The sequence below is a fragment of the Cuculus canorus genome, chromosome 5 (assembly GCF_017976375.1).
Source record: "Cuculus canorus isolate bCucCan1 chromosome 5, bCucCan1.pri, whole genome shotgun sequence".
Classification (NCBI taxonomy): domain Eukaryota; kingdom Metazoa; phylum Chordata; class Aves; order Cuculiformes; family Cuculidae; genus Cuculus; species Cuculus canorus.
This window is the reverse complement of record NC_071405.1, coordinates 4,262,945-4,289,436: the sequence shown is the minus strand read 5'-3', so window position 1 is coordinate 4,289,436 and position 26,492 is coordinate 4,262,945. Positions and strand designations below refer to the sequence as shown.

The 26,492-nt window shown below is 44.5% G+C and overlaps 1 protein-coding gene across 4 annotated transcripts in view; it reads left to right on the top strand.

Moving 5' to 3' along the window:
- WDHD1 (WD repeat and HMG-box DNA binding protein 1) overlaps positions 1–20,588 on the top strand; it is a 41,374-nt gene extending 20,786 nt beyond the window's left edge. For 2 of the 4 annotated variants that reach the window (XM_054066814.1, XM_054066817.1), the window contains exons 14-26: positions 673–914; positions 1,383–1,520; positions 2,846–3,002; positions 5,838–5,952; positions 7,667–7,798; positions 8,156–8,373; positions 11,207–11,337; positions 13,114–13,170; positions 14,058–14,101; positions 14,255–14,413; positions 14,799–14,923; positions 16,981–17,116; positions 17,818–18,724. In XM_054066814.1, the coding sequence (XP_053922789.1) occupies positions 673–914; positions 1,383–1,520; positions 2,846–3,002; positions 5,838–5,952; positions 7,667–7,798; positions 8,156–8,373; positions 11,207–11,337; positions 13,114–13,170; positions 14,058–14,101; positions 14,255–14,413; positions 14,799–14,923; positions 16,981–17,116; positions 17,818–18,018 (1,855 nt within the window). In that variant the 3' untranslated portion in view covers positions 18,019–18,724. Of the gene's footprint in view, positions 1–672; positions 915–1,382; positions 1,521–2,845; positions 3,003–5,837; positions 5,953–7,666; positions 7,799–8,155; positions 8,374–11,206; positions 11,338–13,113; positions 13,171–14,057; positions 14,102–14,254; positions 14,414–14,798; positions 14,924–16,980; positions 17,117–17,817; positions 18,725–18,813 lie in introns of those variants that run through there. The other 2 variants (XM_054066818.1, XM_054066816.1) reach the window with 2 other exon arrangements.
- The last annotated feature ends 5,904 nt before the right edge of the window (positions 20,589–26,492 follow it).

Genomic DNA, 26,492 nt, shown 5'->3' with positions numbered 1-26,492 from the left:
CAGTGGTGGCTGCCCCATCCCTGGAGGGGCTCAGGGCCAGGTTGGATGGGGCTTGGAGCAACCTGATCCTGTGGGAGGTGTCCCTCCCCATGGAAGGCGGTAGAACTTGGTGGGCTTTAAGGTCCCTTCCAACCCAAACTATTCTATGAATCTAGGGTTCTATTGAATGTCTGACTGTGAAAATTTCAGGTTTTTTCTCAATGGAAGTGGGCAATGTATCAAAACCCACCACATCTTTGAATTGGTCATGGGCGTTTTTCAGTTATTAAGATGGCAGAACTGAAGCTCCTATATTTTTTTCCCTTTTAAAGAGAGTATAATATGACAGACTTTTAATATTCAGGGGTACCGAGCAATTTTGGTTCTTATTGATGTTAATTAAGCAGGACACTTACCTATTGCCATCTGAAGAATCTCCCCTGAGACCTCCAGACTGTCTCTACTTTATACTTTAGGGGTTTGAATCTCTGGTGCTGGAGACAGCTGGCTCTTCAGTTTTTGAACAACGAGAGTTACACCTTTGCAAAGGACCACTTGTAATTTGTGGTTTCTTTCTGTGACCATCACAGATTCCAGATCTCTGATAAAACCATACTATATCAGCGAATTTTCATATATTGTCTTTCTCTTCCTGTTGCAATGCTTAACTCTTGCTCTTTGTTTCTGCCTTAGCAAGCTCCACTGCATTCATTTTACCTCATGGGATGCAAACAAGGAGTGGACGGTGGATATGCTGAAGGATGAAGACATTGAGGCCATCTGTCTCGGTCAAGGCTGGGCCGCTTGTGCCACTAGTGCCTTGCTAGTTCGTGTGTTTACAGTTGGAGGAGTTCAGAAAGAGATCTTCAGCCTCCCTGGTCCAGTGGTGTCCATGGCAGGACATGGAGAGCAGCTGATCATTATTTATCATAGAGGTAGTTTTCTCCCCTCTGTCTTTGAACTGGGGTTCTGTTTTCAATCCTTGTCTGTTACTGCCTTCAAACGTTGCTTAATTTTAATGTAATCACCAGAAATATTTTCTTCTTCTTCTCTTCTTGATGATGCTTTTACTATCACAGCCCACAGATCTTTGACATCTGACAGCAAAGCCTACATTTTATATTAGGATGCCTGGATTAATGTGGGGGGAAGGGGATAATTTTATAACAGTGACATTAACAGATTAAACTTGGGTTTCAGATATGCCAGAATTAATTACTATAGGAAATTAAGGAAGGAGTTGTTATTTCTATGTCCAAAATGACAAATAGTCGCTTGTCTGACAGTGGTATTCATGGCTAAAGCTGCATTAAAATTAGGTTTTAATTGAAAACCTAAATTTAGCCAAGAGACAAGACAATTCTTTTGTTTTCTAACATGGTCATTGAACAACTTCTTCCTAGGTACAGGGTTTGATGGGAACCAGTGTCTTGGAGTACAGCTCATGGAGCTAGGGAAAAAGAAAAAGCAAATTTTGCATGGAGACCCTCTTCCTCTTACAAAGAAATCATATTTGACGTGGGTTGGATTCTCCGCAGAAGGTATGAAATACCTGCATGAGTGATGATGAGAAATACTGACTCTATTGGAGGAATTTTGGGGGAGAGTTTGGCTAATTAATGCCCTTTTAGTAATGGTGATCCTGGGACTTGGATTGTTTTTTTCTATCTCCTAAATGCTAAACAAAGTTCTGTTTTCTGAGTCCTTCAATATGTTTATCAGAAACTGTTAATATGTTTCCAGTATGAATAGAATACAATGGTGTGTTTTCAGAACTTGTTTTCCCAGTTGGTTGCCCTGCTCAGCAAAAAAATCATAGAATCACAGATTCATTAAGGTTAGAAAAGACCTCTAAACTCATCACTCCAGCTGTCAGCCCAACCCCACCATGCCTGCTAAATCATGACCCCATGACTACACACTTTTGAACCCCTGCTGGTGTGGTGACTCCACCACTGCCCTGAGCGGCCCCTTCAAATGCTTCACCACTCTTTCAGTAAAGAACTGTTCCCTAATGTGTAATCTAAGCCTCCCCTGGTGCAACTTGATGCCATTTCCTCTCTTCCTATTGCTTGTTACTTGGGAGAAGGAACCAACACCCACCTCGCCACAACCTCCTTTCAGGGAGCTGCAAAGAGTGATGAGGTCTCCCCTCAGCCTCCTTTTCTCCAGGCTAAACAACCCCAGTTCCCTCAGCCGCTCCTCATAGTGTTTGTTCTCCAGCCCCTTCCCCAGCTCCGTTTCCTTCTCTGGGCGTGCTCCAGACCCTCAATGTCCTTCTTGGAGTGAGTGACTCAAAACTGAACCCAGGACTCGAGGTGCAGCCTCACCGGTGCTGAGTCCTGGGGCTCAATCCCTTCTCTGCTCCTGCTGGCCACACCATGGCTGATCCAAACCAGGATGCTGTTGACTTGACCACCTGAGCAAACGTTAGCTTGTGTTCGATTGCTGTGGACCAGCACCCCAAAAAGAAACAATCTGTATTAATATTCCATAATAGGCACGTGCAACTACTCTGCAAAAGTTCCTCTCCAAAATCTGGTATTTTAGGAGAAGTTTTTATGATAACCAGAAAAAATTATTGTAAAAAAGCTCATTTTCTTTGAGAATCTACCCAAACAGTATGAATTTTGTTTCTTCTTTAACATTGGAACTCGAGTTGGTTAACTCGCAGTCGTGCTGACTGTCAGAAGGTGGCGCATTTTTCCAAGGAAACCAGCTTTTCCCAGCTAGGTTGCACTCTTTGGGTGAAAAGGATGTTTAAGATAAGTAAACCATCGTTTCCCAGCAGTAACCACCAGTTCAAACCTACTTGCGTTGTAATTAGTTGCCTCTCGGAGTAATTGCTTTAATTTGTAACAAACAGGGACCCCGTGTTACGTGGATTCTGAGGGAATTGTGCGGATGTTGAACCGAGGACTTGGCAATACTTGGATTCCAGTGTGTAACACGAGAGAGCACTGCAAAGGAAAATCCGATCATTACTGGGTAGTTGGCATCCATGAAAATCCCCAGCAGCTCAGGTCAGATATTTCAAAAGGAAATGCTTTGTTTGGCTTGGTTTTAATTTACAGAGCACTTCTTGCTAAATAAAACTGGAAACTACTTTTACTAGAAAAGGTGGCTGGTAAATATGCACAGTAGGTGACATAGTTCATAAATGTAGTTCTGATGTTTCATTACTAAACTGGTTTTGAATAAAGTCATTAGAGTTTTATAATTAATAATAACTTAATTGTGGCTTTTTGCTTTGGCCAACAGGCGTGTGCGCTTTGTTATCAGATAACGTCTCTGACGCAGACAGATTCCTTTTTGCTAGAGAAAACTTCTAAAAAGTGATGGTTGTTGTTAGGATTCTGCTTCTGCTCTTTTAGGGGTTTGGAGTTGTTTGGGTTTTTTTTAAACTACTTTTTTCAGCTATTTTTTCCCATTTTGTCCCTTTGAGAAGAATCCAGTCCTGTAACCGACCTGCACCGCTAGGCATAAATAAGTTAGAACGGTCACAAGGCTCAGTGCAAGGTCTTGCACCTGGGTCACGCAACTCCCGGTATCAAAACAGGATGGAGGATGAAGGGATTGAGAGCAGCCCTGCGGAGAAGGACTTGATGCTTGTGTATGAAAAGCTGGACGTGAGCTGGCAATGTGCGCTTGCAGCCTGGAAGGCCAAACGTGTCCTGGGCTGCATCCAAAGCAGTGAGACCAGCAGGGTGAGGAAGGGGATTCTCCCTCTCTGCTTTTCTCTGATGAGACATCACCTGAAGTCCTGGTTTCATCTCTGAAGCCCTCAGTAGAAGAAAGACATGGACCTGTTAGAGCAGGTCCAGAGGAGGCCACTAAAAATGATCAGAGAGATGGAACACCTCTCCTTTGAGGGAAGGCTGAGAGTTGGAATTCTTCAGCCTGGAGAAGAAAAGGCTCTGGGGAAACCTTATTATGGCCTTTTATTACTTAAAAGAGGGCCTATAAGAATGATGGGGACACACATTTTAGTAGGGCATTTAGTGGTAGGACAAGGGGTAATGGTTTTAAACTAAAAGAGGGGAAATTTAGACTAGATATAAGGAAGAATTTTTTCATCATGAGTGTGGTGAAACACTGTCACAGGTTGCCCAGGGAGGTGGTGGAGGCCCCGTCCCTGGAAACATTCAAGCTCAGGTTGGATGGGGCTCTGAGCAACCTAATGGCTTTGAAAATGTCCTGCTCGCATTAAGGGAGTTGGACTGAATGACTTTTAAAGGTCCCTTCCAACTCAAACCATTCTGTGATTCTGTATTTGTATTTAAACTATGGCTATGAAGAGAAAATTTGTAAAATTGCTCCTATAAATGTTTAGGTGAGAACTAACCATTACTTTAGACACCACCCCTATCACACTTATCACTATAGATAAGTTCATTTCTACTTCCTGTAACAAGCATCCTAGACCTTTAGTTGCTAAGCTTTGCTTGTAGTCCTCCTTATTCCGTGATATGTCCTTTTCCTACCAGGACAGAGCCATCAGCTCACATATTTTACTGAAATTTAGACTCTCTCACTTTGCTAGTCTTGTAGAAGTTGATGGGAGACTGCATTTTATTTCCATTTACGTGACATTCTTTGTAATACTCTGTTTTTTGTAATAAGGACAGTAATTTGCTGTCCCTGCTAAACGTCAATTCGCTGTCTGTTTCTTCCTCCAAACCATTATTTAATGTTGGCCTCCAGAAAACTCACCGCAAATGTGCAGGACACATCATGTTGATGGGATGATCAACCGTGACTCTGTCGTCATGAGTTTCATCCTTTATTCCAAGAAAGAGAGCGCTGTTCTCTTAATTATAAAGAACATTTTATTCGAAGCCACCAGCATATTAACGATAAGGGAGGAGAGTGGTTGTAGAAAAACCATATGCCTTAATGAGCACAGATAGCCAGAACACTAATGCTTCCTGTTCTTTTTTATTCTGGTGTCTCAAACAGAAGCTTATAAACCCAGACATTTTTGTCAATGCTGAATTGGTACTGCTGGAAATACAGCTCTTCCCCAATCAATGTTTTGCTTAAGTGGTTGTTACCAGAAAGCAGTAGTTCAAGTATAATGAAACAGTAAGCCTTTGCTTTTAGTGTGTGTTTATCTGTTTCACCCATCTCTTCTGTTTCCCCCCCGCCCCCCCGTATGTAATAGCTGTTAAATCACGTATTGTGTGAGATAGAGGTCTGTGTCTGTCTCTGCCACGTTTGGAGTTTCTGGTGTGAACAAGAGCAACGTGTGCTTTGCTGGCTTTAAAATCTTTTGTTGGTTGCAATGCGAAAATAAACCTTTATCGTAGAATCACAGAATGGTTTAGGTTGAAAGAGACCTTAAAGCCCATCCAGTTCCAACCCCCTGCCATGGGTAGGGGCAACTCCCAGTGGATCAGGTTGCTCCAAGCCCCATCCAACCTGGCCTTGAACCCCTCCAGGGATGGGGCAGCCACCACTGCTCTGGGCAACCTGGGCCAGGGCTTCTCTACCCTTACAGGAAAACATTTCTTCCTAAGATCTCATCTCAATCTCCCCTCTTTCCACTTACACCCATTCCCCCTCATCTTATCCCCGCACTCCCTGACCAAGAGCCCCTCCCCAGCTTTCATGTAGGCCATAAAAAATACCATTTCCTGGAACAATTTTACATTTAAAGAAATTAACTTGTAGAAGATCCTTATAGGAATGCAATATATACGCTTACATATTGCTATATTTAAGTCAGTAATTTAATTACTACTTTTTAAAGAACAAGTCCTCTTAAAGTATCTTGCTTCTTAGAGACACAATCTACCCATAGAGCAACTGGTGACTGTAGGCGCTGAGCATTATATGTGGTTTTTTCCCATGCACAGGTGTATTCCTTGTAAAGGAGCCCGATTCCCTCCTACGCTCCCCCGGCCTGCTGTAGCAATATTGTCTTTTCAACTTCCTTACTGTCAAGTCACAACGGAAAAGGGACAGATGGAGGTATGGAATGGTGTTGAGTTCACAGCTGACAGTCTTGGATATTCCTGTAGTAGGGATTGTACGAGATTCCTATTAGTCATCTGAGCTATGAAAGAGGGGAGTATGAACTCTAAGACAAAGGAGGTTATTGGGGTTTGGTGTTTTGGACTCCTTCTCTGGTTTGGTTTGGTTTGGTTTGGTTCACAACTGTTCCTAGAAGAACGCAAGATAATGTAGCTGGAGCTGATGCAAGGTGATGGTTATACAGAATCTATTTCCAACCAATGAAGTCTTTCTCACCCTCTCTTTTATTATTTTAGTTGAGTGGTGGTTAGTGTTCTAGCAAGCACCAGATTTTGGGATCCAAATCAACACACACACACACACACACACACCCCTTGAAGGTGCCTGCTTTTTAATATTTTAGGTGTAACAAAGTTTTTGGATGATGTTTCGTTTAAAAGTTGTACTGGGTACTCAAAGTCATATAATCATTCTGAAACCATAGACCTTCTCGCTTGAGTTATTTTCTTAAGGCAGAGTCTGCTTGAAGCAAGATGGCCTGTGGAGAACTTCTAGAAGAGCATCTGTGTTTATTCTTGAAGTTTTTATCATTTGTGTTGTTCAGCTGTACTGCAGAAAATAGAAATGAACACAAAATTCTAACCTGGACCTTAGAGACAGTTTCATGCTATTTGAAATTTATTCTTTTTGATAGAAGTGTAGATAAAGAGCTTCAATAGTAAACTTCCATTTTTAATGAGTTCTCCTGCATTTGGTTCAAATCTTTTTATTCCTTATTTGATGGGGTGTATCTTACACACACACAAAAAATAATAGAATGGAAATGCCAGGAGCTGTTAATTTAGCTTGAGGGAGTATAGACTTCTGTGTGGATAAAGAAGCAGATTATTCATGGAATCATAGAATAGTTTGGGTTGGAAGGGACCTTAAAGCCCATCCAGTTCCAACCCCCCTGCCATGGGCAGGGACACCTCCCACTGGATCAGGGGCTCCAAAGCCCCATCCAACCTGGCCTTGGACCCCTCCAGGGATGGGGCAGCCACCACTGCTCTGGGCAACCTGGGCCAGGTCCTCACCACTCTCATTGTGAAGAAATTCTTCCTGTCTAGCCTAAATCTGCCCCTCTCCAGTTTATACCCGTTGCCCCTCATCCTATCACTTCAAGCCTTTGTAAACAGTCCCTCCAATATATTGATGAAAACATACTGGTTTTGAATAAGTTTATTTTGTAACAAAGCTAACCTGGTCTAATAGCCCTATTTCCCTGGAGAACAGGAGTTGTATTTTCTGTTTACCTGTCTCACAGACCATGATTACTCCTACAGTTACCGAGTTATTCAGGAATGCTTCCTATTTGCTGTGGGACACAAGTTCTAAGATAAAATAATCAACTTCTTTTAGAATTGTCTGTCCTGATAGCAAACTGGTGAACACGTAGATCTCATCCTGCTGAAAGCCTGTAATATAAATGGAATTTAACATACATGGCAACTGTTCGAGTCAATTTATGTACGGATGGTTGTTTGCGTGGTCTATTTTTAACTCGGTAGGCACTGGCTTTTAAAGAGAATTGTCTACCCCTCATCATCCTCATAAGATGAAAGGAACAGTTAAGAATAAGTTGATAAATACATCATAAATTGTTAGACTTTAAGTTGTGAGCTGTTTTCTTCCCTGTGACCTCCAGCATGCATCTTTCTCCCTTTATCAGGAGCAGTACTGGCGTTCTGTTGTATTTCACAACTACGTGGATTACTTATCAAAAAATGGCTATGAGCTTGATGAAAATGCTAAAAGCCGGTCGGTGAAAGAACAGCAAGAGCTTTTAATGAAGCTGTTTGCCGTAAGTACAAATAAATAATAAGTAGAAACAATCCTTGCAACTTTATTTTGAGTAGATGACATTTGATGTAAATTTTGATGTGATTCCTCTTGTCAGAAGCCTGGCTAGTGCCTGGTGGTCCAGCTGGCCCACCGACTGCAAGAACGGGTGGACTGCAGTTAATTTTATTACTACTTATCAGTATGAAGGGTGGAGGAGGAAGACGAACTAAAAAAAAGAGCTTTTTCTTTGCTATGCAGCTCAGGATGGTTGGTGGTTTCTCTTTATTCCACCAAGACCATAATATTTTAGTCCTAGAGTCCCAAGAACGCTGTGTAACCATGAAGTCTGTAACTCTCAAGGCTTCTTTTCTTTCAGCTTTCCTGTAAACTGGAGCGTGAGTTCCGTTGTGTGGAACTTGCTGACCTCATGACACAAAACGTTGTGAATTTAGCTATCAAGTACGCTTCTCGCTCCCGAAGACTAAATTTAGCTCAGCGGCTCAGTGAAATGGCTGTAGAGAAAGCAAACGAGTTGGCAGCAGCACAGGAAGATGAGGAGGAGGAAGAGGATTTCCGAAAGCATTTGAATGCTGGGTAACACAAACTTCTCTGATTAAAAACCTGGGAACTTTCTTACCGATCTGTTCACATTTTGGTCTGGTTGATGCGCTTTTGCTGCTCTGGGCCATAGTTTGTGATGAAGTAACAGTTTGTGTTGCTCCACTCATAAATTGTATGCATAAAACAGTAGGTTCATGCTGATATCTTGTGAGGACTCATTAGTAGCAGGGTACTTACACATATCTCCATCCTTGCTTACTGTATATCTCTACACAACAGCATCGGAGGCAAAACAATCAATACCAAATTGCTCTGATTTTCTTCTTCCTTCACCCAGCTTGTGCTGTTTTGGTTATTTGACACCAATCTATTTTTTTTTCTCTTAGGCTCAGTCCCTCAGCCTCACTTTATTCCACACCTACCTTAAAATCCTATCTTTCTCCAGCTCACTTCTCCTTTGGTGTTCCATCTCAGTGTATCCTAGTTAGACTTAATCCCTCCTGACTAATCCCAGCTCTTCGAAACTGTGGAAATGACAGAATTGTAGAATCAGTAAGGTTGGAAAAGACCTCTAAGATCACCCAATCCAGTTGCCAGCCCAACACCATTGTGCTCACCAAACCATGCCCCCAGGTGTTGTGGCTACACGCGTTTTGAACTTCTCCAGGGATGGAGACTCCACCGCTTCCATGGGCAGCCCCTTCCAATGCTTCACCACTCTTTCAGTGAAGAAAATTTTCCTAACGTCCAATCTAAACCTCCCCGGCACAACTCGAGGCCATTTGTTCTAAATATTACAGGCTTGTTATGCATTTTTTCCCCCTCTGTATCTGTGCCATCTGCTTTTCCTCTCCTACTTTCATCTGCTTTGTAAAGCACAATGAGACAAAAGATGCTGGAAGGGACCTTTAAGATCATGTAATTCCAACCCATGGCAGGGCGGTTGGAACTAGATGATCTTTAAGGTCCCTTCCAAACCAAACTTTTCTATGATTCTATGTCCAGTTCAGAGTTCTATGTTCAGTTTTCTTAAAATAGAGACCGTATATAAGAGCTGTGTTCTTGCTTGGTGTCTGGATGGTAGAGCTATAAGGAGAGCAGGCATTAACCGCCAGGCTAATAGTGCAGAAAAGACGTCATAACTTTTTGTCAGAAGCAAAGTCTTCCCATAGTCATTTTGTGTATGAAATCTGGACCTTATTTAAGCAAGAGGAAGCATTAAATCCCTGAACTTATCTGTAGCTTTTCCCTTACTCTGCTGTGTGAAACTGCATATTTAAAACTCCTTTGTAAATGCCCTGCCTTCTTCTTCTGGATCATGCACGGAAGCTGTGATCCCATGTCTGCGATTTCAGCTACTCTGGGGCTTAAAATTCATTGCAAACACTGTGTTGTTCTTAGGTTAATGTAATGCTGACATTCTGGTTGAAAGGAATGAACCTGTAGTTTATATCCACACAGATTTCAGTTATGAGCAAAGTTAGGAAGGGAGCACAAGAGATGTACATACTGCTATTTGGAATTATATGAATTACTATATAAATAATACAAAGGTCCTACGTCTGGGTCAGATCAATCCACAGTTTCAATACAGGCTGGGGATGATGTGATTGAAAGCAGCCCTGAGGAGAAGGACTTGGGGTGCTGGGAGATGAGAAGCTCAATGTGAGCCGGCAACGTGTGCTTGCAGTCCAGAAACCAACCGTGTCCTGGGCTGCATCTGAAGCAGCTTGGCCAGCAGGGTGAGGGAAGGGATTCTGCCCGTCTGCTCCTCTCTTGTGAGACCTCATCTGGAGTCCTGTGTCCAGTTCTGGAATCCCCAACATAGGAAGGATAGGTAACTTTTGGAACACGCCCAGAGGAGGCTACAAAGATGATCCAAGGGCTGGAGCACCTCTGCTCTGAGGACAGGCTGAGAGAGTTGGGTTTGGTCAGCCTGGAGAAGAGAAAGCTCTGAAGAGACTTTATAGTGACCTTCCAGTACCTTAAGGGCCTCCAGGAAAGCTGGGAAGGGACTTTTTACGAGGGTGTGGAGAGATAGGATGAGGGGGAATGGCTTTAAATTGGAAGGGAGAAGATTTAAACTAGACATTAGGAGGAAATTCTTCACAATGAGGGTTGTGAGGCCCTGGCCCAGGTTGCCCAGAGCAGTTGTGGCTGCCCCATCCCTGAAGGTGTTCAAGGCCAGGTTGGATGGGGCTTGGGCAGCCTGATACCTTGGGAGGTGTCCCTGCCCGTGGCAGGGGGTTGGAATTAGATGATCTTTCAGGTTCCTTCCAACTCAAATCATTCTGTGATTCTATGATTTAGAGAATAATGAAATTAAACATTAAAACTCACTTCCCAAGCTTCAGACTGAAAATATGAATCTGTGTTACTACCTGTGTAATTTATTCATGCACATAGAACCATAATCTGGTATTATTTATGATATTACACCTTCATGGAGATTGTGGGAGGTGTTTTATGTTTGCATTTGTATTTGTGACAGAGTGTTCTGGCAGGTATAGTCACGCACTCTGGAGGTGGCAAAAGGTTGCTGTTTGTCTTGGGGTGCTTCTTCCTGGGTGGTTTGAAGGCCAATGCATGTGCTTTTAGCCAAGTGTGAATTTCAGGCAGTTCCGTAACTTGTGTACTTAAGTGCCACTTCCAGTGACAGCACTTGCTGTTTTGGGGTAGTCCAAAGCGGTTCATGAATCTTTGTTTTATTTTTAGTAATCACCACAATTAAATCAGACATATAGGGCGAACAAATGCCAAATGTTATTGTTGTTATTTCCTAAACGAGGTAAGTTAAACTTCCTTTGTTCCAATTTTCCTTCTGAGTATGTAACCACTTCCTTTCTGCTGAATTCCTTTCATTTAGTTACAGCAACTCTGCCACGGAGTGGAGTCGGCTGCCGGTCAGGAATGTTCAGCAGGACCAAGAAATGGAAGACACTGAGGAAGCTGATGCCTATGAGGAAGCAGAAGAAACGCCAGAAGTCCATAAACAAAGTAAGAAAAATATATTTTCTGAATAGGCTGGAAGTTATCTAGGTGTGTCTTTCACAGACTCAAGAAGGAATTCTGGATAATTCCCAGATGATTCGCAGTTTGGATACCTCAGTAGCCTCTAGGACTGTGGAAACAATAAGGTTTTCTGTCTCTTGTTGTGTTTCGTTCTTTGACATAAAGATTGAGTGTACCCTTGGCAAGTTCTGGAATCTTCAACATAAGAAGAATATGGAATTCTTGGAACGGGTCCAGGAGGCTACAAAGATGGTCTGAGGGCTGGAGCACCTCCGCTATGAGGACAGGCTGAGAGAGTTGGGGTTGTTCAGCCTGGAGAAGAGAAGGCTGCGGGGGGACCTTATAGCGACCTTCCAGTACCTGAAAAGGGCTACAAGAAAGTTGGAGAGGGGCTGTTCACAAAGGCTTGTGGGGACAGAACGAGGGGCAACGGGTATAAACTGGAGAGGGGCAGGTTTAGACTAGACATTGGGAAGAATTTCTTCACCATGAGAGTGGGGAGGCCCTGGAATGAGTTGCCCAAGGAAGTTGTGGCTGCCCCCTCCCTGGGGGTGTTCAAGGCCAGGTTGGATGGGACTTGGAGCAACCTGGTCCAGTGGGAGATGTCCCTGCCCATGGCAGTGGGGTTGGAACTAAGTGATCTTTAAAGTCCCTTCCAACCCAAACGATTCTATGATTCTATAATAATTAGGAAAGACGGGCACACCGCCTGTCACGGGCACCACAAGTGAGGTACAAGAGGTTTGGTTTAGAAACCATTTATATAAATATAAAATAATCCCATTATTTTTAGGGATTATTATTATTATTTTCTATTATTTAAATAGAAAATTTAAATAGAAAATAATCCCATTGAGTTTTGAAACTGCAGCTGTAGCAGAGACTAGGGTGTCCTGCAGCCTCATCAGAACAGGTCTGGTAGTTCCTGATCTGTCTTATTTGGGTGTTGACATGTGAAAAAATGCACAGGAGTAACGGAGTGAATGTGCAGTAACTCATGCCTCTGACCTTGCCATTACCTTGAATTCCCTGTGGGATGTGAGTGGGAGTTCCTACCTGAGCGAGCAGGTCCGTATTCTGATCTGTGCCTGCAGTCACTGCGGAGGAACACATTTTGTGTGTGTCATCTGCTCTGTTGAATCTTGCTCCTGTGTTGTACTCAGTAACCGTTTGAGGGACCCATGGGGAGTTTTCCTCTTGTCTTGATGCTATTTCTAATGGAATGGGTAACATTTGTGAAACTGTTACTTTGGTTTCAGCTCACATCTTGCAGGAGTTGAATGAATAGACAAGTAGTTTGTCAGGCACACTTTAAGGAGTAAGCTCAAGGGTTAAGGAATAAGTATAAAATTTTGATGGAGATGAAATCTTAGGAAGAAATGTTTTCCTGTGAGGGTGGGGAGGCCCTGGCCCAGGTTGCCCAGAGCAGTGGTGGCTGCCCCATCCCTGGAGGTGTTCAAGGCTGAGTTGGATGGGGCTTGGAGCAACCTGATCCAGTGGGAGGTGTCCCTGCTCATGACAGGGTGTGGAACTGGATGGGCTTTAAGTTCCCTTGGCGTTCAAACTGTTCTATGATAACTCTAAGTTAAATCTAGGGTAGATATAACAGATATTTTTGGAGAAGTGCACATACAACTTGAAAATGAAAAGTCATGCCTTAACATATAGATTGCTCTAACTCACTTGTCTGGTTGTCATTTCTTACCAAGTTATGCTATTACATTTTGCACTTAAATATGTACCTCTTCCTTTGTTCTGAAGGGCCAAATCCTTTCTCCAAAGGTGTCACTTCCACAGAGGTGACTACTCCAAAGTCTGGTAAGTAAATCTCCATTTATTCCAGGTTAAGTCTGTCATGCTTCACAATATCTGCTCCCTTTCATCCTCCATTCTCCCATTAAACTAAACATTAAACTAAAATTTAGTGCCTAACAGTGTTGTCTAGTGGCAACTTGCGCTGAGTGTTGTTCTGACGTTTTTAAGAGGTTCCCTATTCCTGTTGCTGTCTTCATTACCTGATGATATTCCCTAACACTGTGCTGGTTGCCTCGGCTGTGCCAAATGTTGAATCAGTTGGCTGCCCGGCTACGTCATGAAAACATTCTTTGAGACAGGGGAAAAAAGAGAACAGTGATCAGTTGATTTGTTTTACTGATCACAGGCACAATTATTGGTTGCATTTACAAGGCAGAGTTAGTAACCCTGCTGCAGAACTACGAGTCGGAGCAGGCAGGGGCAGAACGCGACCTCTTGCTGCTTCTTCCCTCCTGCCAACCCTCCAGCAAGAATAATAGGAGTGGAAACGGATTTGGGAGTGGAGGAAGTACTGTTTCTTCCTGTGGATTGGTATTGTAAGTTGTTGGTCCTGTGCGGCCTTTCTGATGACTAATAATAGTTGAGTCCGTATAGTGTAACCTTCATGCAGTTATTAAAGTGCTTTTCTCTTTATCCGACCACTTTCACACCTGGTGGGAACTCCTTTGGTGTGGAGTAGTTGATACCTTTGATATAGTTGTCCTCTGTTAGTTGAAAATTGAAGAGGCTGAAACACAAAATGTGAGAGCCTTATTCTTTGGAAATGAGGCTAACGTTGTTTCATTACTCACCTAAAATGTGTGCAGTGCTTCATGGATTTATATGTGTACGTGTGTGTGTGTCTATACATGTACACATTTTTACGTTCTTTTTTCTTTCTTATTGAATAGTTGTAATTGCATCAAGTGGCCAAGGACGAGTGAATCCCTTTAAGGTAAGAATTTTGCATCTGTTTTGATTGTGGTGAAAATAACAATAGATTATTATATCTGAAGTTTACAACGTAACTATGAGAGATATTCCCCTCCTCTCTCCCTCCAAGATATGACAGAAAATAAATAACATGTCTGTTTATTTGTTTTGCTAGGTGTCATCCAACAAAAAGGACCCACTCGTACCCTCGGCAAATGTTCTAGACACTATGACCAAATATTCAAAGAAAAATACTTTGTCCAGCAGTCGAGGTGTAAACAAGCAGAACCCTCCAGTTATAAAGCCTCTGATTCCAAAACCTAAGTCCAAGCAGGTAATGTTTGTAGCCTTTTAAACTTGTTTCAGTGAGCAGAGAAAATTGAATTTTATCAGCTTTTGTCAAGTATGAAACCTGTAGATTGAGTAAAGTGTCTTAGAAGGCAAAGTTCACTTAAGCTCACACTGTAGAAACGATAAAAACACAAAAAAAAAGTAAAAAAAAAATTCAGAAATTGCATTCTGCACTGAATATTGTGCTTTATTTTAAATAGTGTTAGCTAAACATCTGCTCTGCTGAAATTGGATGGATTGGATGCTGTATTGTGGTTATTATGTCTTTAGTAAAGGCTTGAGTTTTGTTAGGCTACATGGTACACGTTGCCTGAGTGTGAGGTGTTCTTACCTTTCTTGGCTTTTGTTTTTAACCTCAATTTCTATAGGCTTCAGCAGCCTCCTTCTTCCAGGCTCGGACACCTAACTCTAGTGAAAAAACAGGAGAAGAAAAAGCAGGAAATGAGTCCCATGAAGTCAAAGTCACCACACAGGAGAACACTGAAAACAAAAGGTGAGCAGACATACATCTCAGTGCCATGTTCCAACTCTGATAGAATAGCAAGCCCCGAAACTGGTTTGTTCCTGGAGACATTTGAAGTGGCTATAGTAGTGTAATAGCAAGATTGAAGCCTTAGCTCACAAGTTGTCACATTTGTGAACTTACTTTAGACATTCATTAAGTTGCTGCTTGTGTTATGGAATTATAGAATCATTAAGGTCGGAAGAGACCTCTCAGATCAAGTACAACCATCAGCCCAACACCACCATGCCTACTAAACCATGTCCCAAAGTGCCACATCTGCTGGGTTGGAGAATCCACCTCTTCCCTGGGCAGCCTGTTCCAGTGCTTCACTGCTATTTCAGTAAGAACTTCTTCTAATTTCCAATCTGAACCTGCCCTGGTGCGACTCGAGGCCATTTCCTCCTGTCCTACCACTTCTTACTTGGGAGAAGAGAGTAACAGCCGCCTTGCTACAACCTCCTTTCAAGTGGTTGAAAGCCAACCGTACCCTGGGCTGCATCCAAAGCAGCGTGGCCAGCAGGGCGAGGGAGGGGATTCTGCCTCTCTGCTCCTCTCTTGGGAGATCTTATCTGGAGTCCTTTGTCCAGTTCTGGAATCCTCAACATAAGAAGGATGTGGAACTGTTGGAACAGGTCCAGAGGAGGCCACAGAGATGATCTCAGGGCTGGAGCACCTCTGCTCTGAGGACAGGCTGAGACAGTTGGGGTTGTTCAGCCTGGAGAAGAGAAGGCTCCAAGGAGATCTTATAGAGACCTTCCAGTACCTGAAGGGTCTCCAGGAAAGCTGGAGAGGGGCTGCTCACAAAGGCTTGTAGAGGCAGGACAAGGGGGAAGGGGTATAAACTGGAGAGGGGCAGATTTAGACTAGACTTAAGGAAGAATTTCTTCACGATGAAAGTGGTGAGGCACTGGGCCACATTGATCAGGGAAGTTGTGGCTGCCCCATCCCTGGAGGTGTTCCAGGCCAGGTTGGATGGGCCTTGGGCAGCCTGATCCAGTGGGAGGTGTCCCTGCCCATGGTAGGGGATTGGAACTGGATGATCTTGAAGGTCCCTTCCAACCCAAACCACTCTATGATCCTATGACTACAGTAGGGCTACTGGCAATGTTACGTACTTGGGACACATCTCCAGAACCTGGCCACCTCCCTGCCCTGGAGGAGACCAAAACTGTGCTGTGCATATTATCAAACAAACCTGTATGAAGCATTGGTTGAACTTCCAAATCACCGTGTTACAATCACTGTGAAAGGACAGAGAGAACATTCCATTCATTAATTCTTTCCCAGTGTGCGTGACAGTGTTACGCAAAGTAGGAGTTTCACATCAACCCTGGACAAATGCACAGAATCACTTTGTTAGGTTGGAAAAGACCTTTCAGATCTTTTGAGTCCAAGCATACTTGTCCATTACTAAACCAGATTCCTGAGCCTTTTATGTGTGAGTAAACAACAAATGAACAATGCAAAATGTAATTTTGGGGCTCTGAGCAACAGCTTTTGCCCTGATACTTCTTATGCATCTGATAATGATACATGAAACCAAGCTGCTTTGCCAGTTCCAAGTATAGGGAACACTTAAAGTTTAAACATTTCATTTGGGCTTCATTTAACTGAGGAAGATCAAGGTAATTATTATTCATTTGCAATAGCATCCTTTTCTTTAACCTTTACAGATAATGTTTTAAAACAAGTGGCAAGGAGAACTGTGAAAAGGATTAGCTGAAACACACTAATAGATGGGCTTTATTTTTAGGTTGACGGAACCCTGTCAGAAAGAAAGAGAACCATTACGCTTTGTCATTCCAAAACGGGAATGTTAATCATATATATCACAGGTTTAATAAAAGTGCTTGACTTAGCCTTGCCTTGTCAGCACGTTCTTTAAGCAAGCAGGAAGAGGAGAAAGCAAACTGCTGACTTTATGCGTGTCTCTTTTTTCAAGAACAAAAAAGTCCACACAAAGGTGTTTTTTAGAAATGTTGTTTTGGGGGATATGGTTTTCCTATAACCTGCTTAAACAGACAATTTTTGTGTGCTTGTTTTAGGCCAAAGACAGGATTCCAGATGTGGCTAGAGGAGAACAGAGCAAACATTTTGGCAGATAATCCTGATCTGGATGAAGCAGAAGTAATAAAAGAAGGAATGAGTCGATTTAGAGGGCTGTCGTCAGAAGAAAGAATGGTAAGAAAACATTCTCTAATTCTGGAGTTTTTTGAGAATTTTTTCTCTCCCACTGAATCTTGTGGTTACCTTTAGGTTTTGATTTTTTAAATACCACTGTTCTCCCATTTTCCGTTTTGAACTGGGCCATTATAAGTGCTCAAGGCCAGGTTGGATGGGGCTTGGAGCAACCTGATCCCATGGGAGGTGTCCCTGGCCATGGCAGGGGGTGGAACTGGATGGACTTTGAGGTCCCTTCCCACCCAAACCATTCTATAATTCTATGACATATACTTTATGAAAATACTAAATGCCTGAATAATAATTACAAGCAGAAAGCAGCTTTTTGTGAAATGAGAGGAATGAAATCAAATCGGGAATAACAAAAGAGATGGGAAGGAGTTAAAAGTGACATAGGCAGCCATAATTCATTGGGACTTAGATTTGTTCTAGGGCTGTTTGGGTTACTTATTTGTCCAGAAAGACAATTATGAGCTTCAATTTCATATACAGGCTCAAATGAAGTGTAGATTTGGAGAAGAATGTTGTTAGAGAAACAGAAAGCAAGGAAATTGTTCCTAACTTGGTCCTTATTAGTTCTTAATGGAAATTATTTCAGCGCCTCTGTAGAATCAGTGAAATGAAGTGCAGAAAATAAATAAAATGGTGAGTTCTGTGGCTTAATTGGTAGTTTTCTGTTTAATGATGTGCTTTCTTCAAAGGTGTGGACTGAGAAAGCAAAAGGAGGAGCAGTTAATGATTTATCAGAAGATAAAAAGCGGAAGCGTCCAACAGCTGATGAAGATGAAACAGAAAAGAATCAGGAGCAGAAATCGGAAGAGTCAAATTTATCGAAAAAAACAAAGCCTTCAGATCAATCGACAAATGTGAGATTGTCAGCCTTTGCATTCAAGCAAAGCTGAGCAAGGTGGGATCTTCGCGGCACCTGCTTTTTGGAAGCACCAGGTAGTTCTGTATTGAGAACCTTGCTGCTGTGCTCAAAGAGTACCAGCAAAAAGAGTGCCTTGCTCCAAATAGTCTTCTAGAAAGTATTTTATTATCAGTTCTTGAGGGAAATGTTGTATCTGCTGTCATGATCTTTAGCATGAAGCTTGATAGCGAAACTAATACCGATGGGCCTGTTTCCTCGAAGCACTATTCCACACCACTTTGTGTAGCTGCTTGCCTCAATACTTGTAATGTTTGATGCTGAATGGAGATTTGTCATTTTGAGGAGGATAAACTCCGTCCAAAAGCTGTCCTGTGGTTTTGGAGAGGCAAAATACTGGCTTCATACCATTCCTGCTGCAAACACGTATAAGGGAAAGGCACTTCAAGGAAAGGGAGTGAAGGGAAGGAGCTTCATGTGGTGCTGATGTTCAGCTGTGTTTTCAACATCTGTGGCTGTGGCAGTGGCCGAGAGCAGCCTGATAGGGGCAAGGAGAGAAAACCAGGACAGAAGCAGAATTAGGAAGGTCAAGTGTGCAAAAAATGAACCATTCCCGACTATGCAGATATACTTACCTGGTCTGGGCCTCAGCAGGGCCCAGAAAGTGCTCAGAACTTGAAAATCTCTGTTTTGTTTTATGTATTGTTTGTTTTTTAAATAAAGTGTGGATGTTTCTTTGCTTTAAGGTAGGGGTCTCTGCAATTTTTATAATTAAAGCAAACAGACTTCTCCCTGCAAGCCCTAAGGCAGGCAAATTTCCCTTCTCCAGAGGGAGAGTGTGTTTCCAAGTCTCCTTGGAGCCTTCTCTTCTCCAGGATGAACAAGCCTGACTCTCTCAGCCTGTCGTCATAGCAGAGGTGCTCCAGCCCTCGGATCATCTCCGTGGCCTCCTCTGGACTCACTATAACAGATCCATGTCCTTCCTGTGCTGAGAACTCCAGAAGTGAACGCAGGAGTCCAGGTGGGCTCTCACCAGAGCAGAGCAGAGGGGCAGAACCCCCTCCCTCTCCCTGCTGGTCCCACTGCTTTGGATGCAGCCCAGGACACTGGCTGCGAGTGCACTGTCTGTTTTGCAGCAGTGCTGGGTGGGTGGGTATCTGCTGCTGCAAATAGCTGCTCCCACAAAGCATCCAAAGTCCTTTTGGCTCCTGTAAGAGGGAGGAAGCATCCAAAACAAACTTCCCCAAGAGTTTTCTGAGAGCTGGACATTGCAATCATGTTGCTCTTCTGAATAAACATGGCAAAGGTCTGTCTTAAAGGGAGGCTCCTGGATTTATTGGCTGTTTTCATGGAAATCCTTGGGGCCATCAGGCTCTACCCTGCAAGTCCTTGCTTCCTATTTGCTTTTCTCCTCGTTTAATTTTTGCTGTATAATGGTTGTGGGTTTCAGCAGACCCAATGTCCTCAGCCTTGGGGTCACAGTCTGGATCTCACTGCTATCCCCATGGCTGGTGAGAGGTAGCCAAACTGTTTGGAAGAGCAGATTGAAACCTGGTGTCAGAGCTGCCTGGCTGTGATGGTGATTGCAGCAGCGATTTTTAATTATGAAACAGTTGCTGTGGTCCACAGCAATAAAATAACCAGCCAACAGGGGCTATCGAGATCATGGAAGGGAGTACCTGGCTGCTTTTATGCTGGGAAGATCATCTCCCAGCTAGGCTGCTCTTATGTTTCTTTCATCAAATATGGGGTTTGTTCTATTACACAGCTCCAGGCAGAACTGCAAATATCCCTCTGGCACCTGGAGCCTTCCAGGGAGCTGCACTGAGCCAGCCAGGAGCGGGGCGTGCTCATCCAGGAAAAGCATCGGCAGGACAGCCCTATGTACAACTTTCAGTTCAGGTGGAAATGAAATGCCAAACCAAAAATGAGTAGAAAATGTGGAATGGATTTCCAAGTGAAAACAGTTAACGCAAATCAACTTCTCCACATGCTCCGTGTGTGAGTCTGTCATCCTCTTCTCTTTAATTGTGTTATTTGACCTTAAAAATAATCCCTTTCTTATCCATGAAGAAGAAAGTCAGGTTAAAAAAGTAGCTTATGAAAACAGACAGCAGTCTGCAAGAGGATCTTGCTGAATATTTGTGCGTATGGCATTTTGTTGTTGGCAGTTTTGTTACCTCTGTTGCTTCTCTTGCTCCATATCTCACCCACAGATGCTCTTTGTTGGAAGGATGCAGATACTAAACCCCACAAAATAGTGCCAAAATGATGGGTAGATTCTTAACAGCTTTTCATGGAGAGCATAACCCAAAGGAGTAAGCACCCACCTCTCTCCTTCTGCAGCTGACAGAGCATTCCAAGCCCTTTGTCTTACGAAAACACCTATGAATTACCTATGAGGTGTGCTGGAGCTTTGCTGATCTCTTGGACTTCAGAGGGAGCACTGGATCCACTGGAAGCTCAGCATTTATTCAGAGAAAGAACATTGGTATTATAAATACATAAAATATCTGCTCACCTCCGAAAGAAGATTTTCTTTGGTTTTTCCTGTATTTGCTCAATGATATCATTTTGCCATTAAAGATAACAATGCCGCAACAGAACCCAGCCAATAAAAACAAAGCAAAAAGCCTCATTCACCTTAGAGCATCATCTTGCTCTATCAGGCTTGAGCTCAGGAGGAGTCTAACAGGTACATTGGGGGAGGAAAGTACTCTTCCTGGGGCACAAAGGACCGCAAATAGAATCCAAGGGCTGGAGCACCTCCCATAGGGGGACAGGCTGAGAGAGTTGGGGTTGTTCAGCCTGGAGAAGAGAAGGCTCTGGGGAGACCTTAGAGCAGCTTTCAGCACTGAAAGGGGCTCCAGGAAAGCTGGGGAGGGGCTCTTGATCAGGGAGTGCAGGGATAGGATGAGGGGGACAGTTTTAAGGTGAAAGAGGGGAGATTGAGATGAGATCTTAGGAAGAAATATTTTCCTGTGAGGGTGGGGAGGCCCTGGCCCAGGTTGCCCAGAGCAGTGGTGGCTGCCCCATCCCTGGAGGGGTTCAAGGCCAGGTTGGATGGGGCTTGGAGCAACCTGATCCAGTGGAAGGTGTCCCTGCCCATGGCAGGGGGTTGGAACTGGATAGGCTTTAAGGTCCCTTCCAACGAAAACCATTCCATGAGTCTATGATTTCATTTTTTCCTGAGCTCTTGCCACTGCCTGTCCCTCGCTCACGGGCTCTGATTCGTGGGCTGGCAACCGATGGGTCACCGATGTTGCCATTTGGCTCCAACAAGATCTCCATACCCTACTCTTATTTTTTTTTAATGGCCTGTAATGTTAAATACTTACACAGAAATCTCTCAGCCCTCTGCATGTCATGAATCCATGTCAACTTGTGTTATTTCGGATTTGGAGACTTTCCTTTACCTGTGCTCTAATTCCCAGAGACAACAGCCTCTGGCGAGGATGCCGAGTGCGTGTGGTAGATAGCACGGAGCAGCAGCTGGTTTGAAGTAAATGGTGTAAAGTGGATTTCTGGCTTTCGCAGCAGGAGTTCTAGGGTTTGTTGTTGTTGTTTTCAGGGGAGGTAGCGGTCGGATTAAAAGGTCTCTTTGCAGCACAACATCTGATAACTTAATTGCAAATATTTGGTACCCAAGTGTGATAGCAGCGTGAGGGTGGTCCTCACGAGGTCAAATGAAGCCATCTAAAAGGTATTTCAGGGGCAATCTCTGCACTGATAGCTGCTAAAAGGAGGAGATAAATCACACACACACGACACCTGGTTTTCCTCTGTTGATTATAAAGCAGGAGCATTCGGAACTGGGCTCAGGGTGTGAAGTTAGAGATGATAAATTCCACCTTTTCAACCCAACTGCCTCTGCACAGTGTGTCATTAACAGCTCAAGCAGGGAAAGAGCAACACAGATCGATCCTGCTATTAACTTCAAGCCAGAACGTGACCTGAACGTGATCCTCAAATAATAGCAGCGATGGATGGCAATGTCGCAGCCCAGTGACACCCTTCCCATGCCCTGCAAACACAGCTTAGGCTTTATCAGCCCCTGGAATCACAGTGCATCAGTTTAACGAGTGAATCACGAGCAGTTTAATTCCATTACCCAGGATAACAAGCAAAATTGATTACAGGCTCCTAAAATACGATTCTTATGGGGTGGATTTGTTGCCCTGTATGAACAGAACATCCCTAGGGTCTGAGGGTTCTTCTTGCAGAAACAATCTGTATTTTAACTTCCCTGGTGACGTCTCACATTTTAGAGCTGAAACTGGAAATGAAGGCAGCGGTTTTGCCCTGCCTCCGCTTTCCTTTCATGCCTTCATGGAGCAAGGACACAGGATCTCACACCACTGGGCTCCTCCAGCCTTTGCTCTCCAAGTTAGACAACTTCAGAGGAACGTCCTGGGCAGGCTGTAGGAGGCAAATTCCTATTTATGCCATGTAACACACGTCTCCCAGCTCCCATGGACCTGCACTCCAGACAGGAGCTACCTGACATCACGCAGGGTGATCCCAGGCTGCTCCAGCCCATTCCTAAACCAAGGCTGGCTTTTGATTCACTGAGCAGACGGGAATTACAGATGGGAATTGCAGCCGTGTCCCTGCATCGCTGCCCTTGGTTGCTTCTCACTGTTATTACCCCGAGGTCAATAATGTGATTTGTAGACTGGAGTGTTCCCTGGCAACATGCAGCTTGAAACCGTTCCTGCAAATTTCCTCCACCGTTCTTCTCTGGTTGCATCCAGCATCAAGTGGCTCTTTTCGCAGCCTGAGTAGGTGTTCGTGTTTTGCCTTTAAGTAAATGAATTACTGTTGCATTTATATGACAGTGCATCAGCGAGAAGGAGAGAGAAGCAGCCAGGTCTGCTGTTCTCCGTCAAAGAGCTCTACTGCATGAGACGTGACCTTCTCAAAAGCGGTTCTCCCTGCTATTGTCTTCTTCTTGGACTAGCCACCGGGGACCACCGAGCTGAATCACTCCATGACCAACACAGTTATGTTCTTTATGAAGAAGCTGAGGTGCTTTTCATAGCCAGAAGTTGTTTGAGGGTGGAAACCATGTCCAAACGCAGGGTGTCCTTTGCCCGGATCCACCCCGAACATTCAAATATGTTGAGTTTTCCTGACTTAAGCTGGTTTTCTTTTCTTGAGTTGAAAGAGGGGAGATTGAGATGAGATCTGAGGAAGAAATGTTTTTCTGTGAGGGTGTGGAGCCAACCCAAATCCATGATTCTATGATTCTGTGAGAAGATGGGGTATTATTAATAAGGATCAAGTAATACAATATCCTGAGATAAAAAAAAAGACAAGAGCCAAGCATTAGTGCTTCTGCTTCAGAGGGTTAGTGTTTCAGAGGGAAAGGACTTCACCATGGCTGGAAATTGGGCTGTGTCATCACATGTCCTGACACATATCTAAATTACCCAAACTTAAGCATTCCGCTATCGCAAATGCTGTTGGTGGAACTGCCGGCATCAGCTCCTGTGTGTGCAACCTCTGCCCAAGCACACCCGGTGTTTTGTGCATTCACTCGGTGCTCACCCAAGGAAATAAGCTGGGAAATGCCCTTCTACCCCATAAATGGGAGAAGAATCACAACCAACTCCCACAGCTGCTGAGCTCAGATCGCTGTAAAGTCCAGGGTGGCTCTGGAGGAAGCTTGTCGTCATCTTTTCCAAGAGAATCGTAGGATCAAAGAATCACAGAATGGTTTGAGTTGGAAGGGACCTGAAAGATCATCCAGTTCCACCTCCTGCCATGGGCAGGACACCTCCCACTGGATCAGGGGCTCCAAGCCCCATCCAACCTGGCCTTGAACACCTCCAGGGATGGGGCAGCCACCACTGCTCTGGGCACCCTGGGCCAGGGCCTCACGACCATCATCCTGAAAAACTTCTTCCTAATGTCTACTCTAAATCTCCCCCCTTCCAATTTAAAGCCATTCCCCTTCACCCCATCACTCCACACCCTTGTTAAAAGCCCCTCCCCAGCTTCCCCAGAGCCCCTTTCAGAACTGAAAGCTGCTCTAAGGTCTCCCCGCAGCCTTCTCTTCTCCAGGGTGAACAACCCCAACTCTCTCAGCCTGTCCTCACAGCAGAGGTGCTCCAGCCCTCGGATCATCTTTGTAGCCTCCTCTGGACCCTTTCTAACAGTTTCATATCCTCATGTTGAGGATTCCCGAACTGGACACAGGACTCCAGGTGGGGTTTCGCAGGAGTGGAAAAGAGGGATAAAACCCCTTCCCTTGTCCTGCTGGCTAAGACTCAGGAGTGCCGAGATACTTAGACGCCTTTTACTAACCCCTTTTTATACGCATGATCAGATCCCAGTATTTGTAGCTCCTGACAAATGCCACCCAACCCTTTGGATACAGCTTGGTCTGGATCCAAAGCAGGAGTTGTTCTCTGAGTCTCATGAGCATCTTTTTACATGTCCATCAGGGTCTCTCCATAATTGTCGGGGTTTGGGGGTCTCTTAATCGTGCGAGGACAGACGGCACAACGCCAATATGATAACACATGCCATTTTATTGTAGTTTGACGCACGTATTTGTAGTGTGTGTTATCATTCAATGCAGAGCATAATTGGATACCACCGCTGTTCACAGGCTTTTCATGTCTTTTAGCGACTATTTGATTAGTTCAGTAGTTGCTATGTCTCGTTAGCTTTGAATACTCTGTTTGTCTGGCAAGCATTCTGCTTTGGTTACTTATTTCCTTGCTATTGCTTATATTGTTTGATAAAAGGTACCCTGTGTTGGCGCTATCAGCCCAAGCGTGTCCTTCGTTCTGTGCTCGTCGTCACACAGACCAACTTCATGTTACAACTTAGGAGTTGAATCAAGGTAAAAAGACCTCACTTCACCTTACAGCTTAATAGCTGAGTCAAGGTAAAAGGCCTCCACACACGTTTCCAGGATGGAACCCATTTAGCTTATACAGAGGGTTTGGACATCCTCGGAAGGTTGTGAAACGATGGGAAGTACCCAGCTGCACCCAGGCACATGTCTGGGGAGAAGCAAGGGTGGAATCCAGGGCTTCAAATCCTCTGGTACAGCAGATCAGAGCCTTGGGGCAATAAAACCACGCTAAAGCCCGACTGGTTCCTAGATTTCATCTGAGTCATCCTGGCTCTCTTCTGGTAAAACGTGTGATCGGAAACCAAATGACAAATGTGGAGGGCGTTACTGCTGCCAGGTTGAGGTTTTTATTTTTACTTCTTTTTCTCTTCTCTTGGTTAAATGTAGCTGTTGTGCCGCGAGGAGACGGAGGAAAGGCAGTGAGAGTGAGTCATGCTCCGTGCCCCGACAGCTCCTTCCCCTCCTTATCTCCCCGGCAATTTACCATTTCCTAGATGCAAGGGGGGAGAATTGGTCCCTGCTGCCTGGCAGACAGATCAAGTGTGAAAAGAGAAGGCTTTGCTGTGTCCCTTCGAGTCTCAGCTACTTATTTCGATGGCGATGGAGGAGATCTTAGTGACCTCACCACTGGTTGAGTTGACGGGCGATGGAGCATGCACCCTACGCTCAGCTGAACCTTAAGATGAGCTTCTGTCTCATAAAATCCCAGAACAGCTTTGGCCAGAGGGGACTTCCCTTCCAAAACATCCACCCCAGCGTTTATTTGTTCTATAACCAACATTTGAACCCCACGTGGAGTCACGGCAGACAGGACTGAGGGCTGTTGTTGGCAGAGAGAAGCTGTGGAGGATGCAGGATGCTCAAAGCACTGGCATGGGGTGACAACCCAGAACCCCTCCAGGGATGGGGCAGCCACCACTGCTCTGGGCAACCCGGGCCAGGGCATCATGACACTCAGCATGAAGAATTTCTTCCTAATGTCTAATCTAAATCTTGCCCCTTCCAATTTAAAGCCATTCCCTCTCATCCTATCCCTGTACTCCCTGATCCAGAGCCCCTCCCCAGCTCTCCTGGAGCCCCTTTCAGTACTGGAAGCTGCTCTAAGGTCTCCTTGGAGCCTTCTCTTCTCCAGGCTGAACAACCCCAACTCTCAGCCTGTCCACAGAGCAGAGGCGCTCCAACCTTCGGATCATCTCTGTGGCCTCCTCTGGAACCATTCCATCTCCTTCTTATGTTGAGGATTCCAGAACTGGACCCAAGACTCCAGGTGGGGTCTCAGTAGAGAGGAACAGAGTTGCAGAATCCCCTCTCTGCTGGTCCCACTGCTTCGGATGCAGCTCAGGACACGGTTGGTTTCTGGACTGCGAGCGGGTTACCCGCTCATGTTGAGCTTCTCATCCCCCAGCACCCCAAGTCCTTCTCCTCAGGACTGCTCTCCATCACGCCATCCCCCCGCCTGCACTGCATCCATTGATTGCCCCGACCCAGGGCAGGACCTCACCCTTGGCTTTGTTGAACCTCCCGAGGTTCTGACCGGTGTTCTTTTCCAATCAAACCAAGCTATGATTCCATCATTCCACGATCCTATCACCCACCCTCTGGGCTCCCACCCCATAGCGATCCCAGGGGCTGCCCCACAT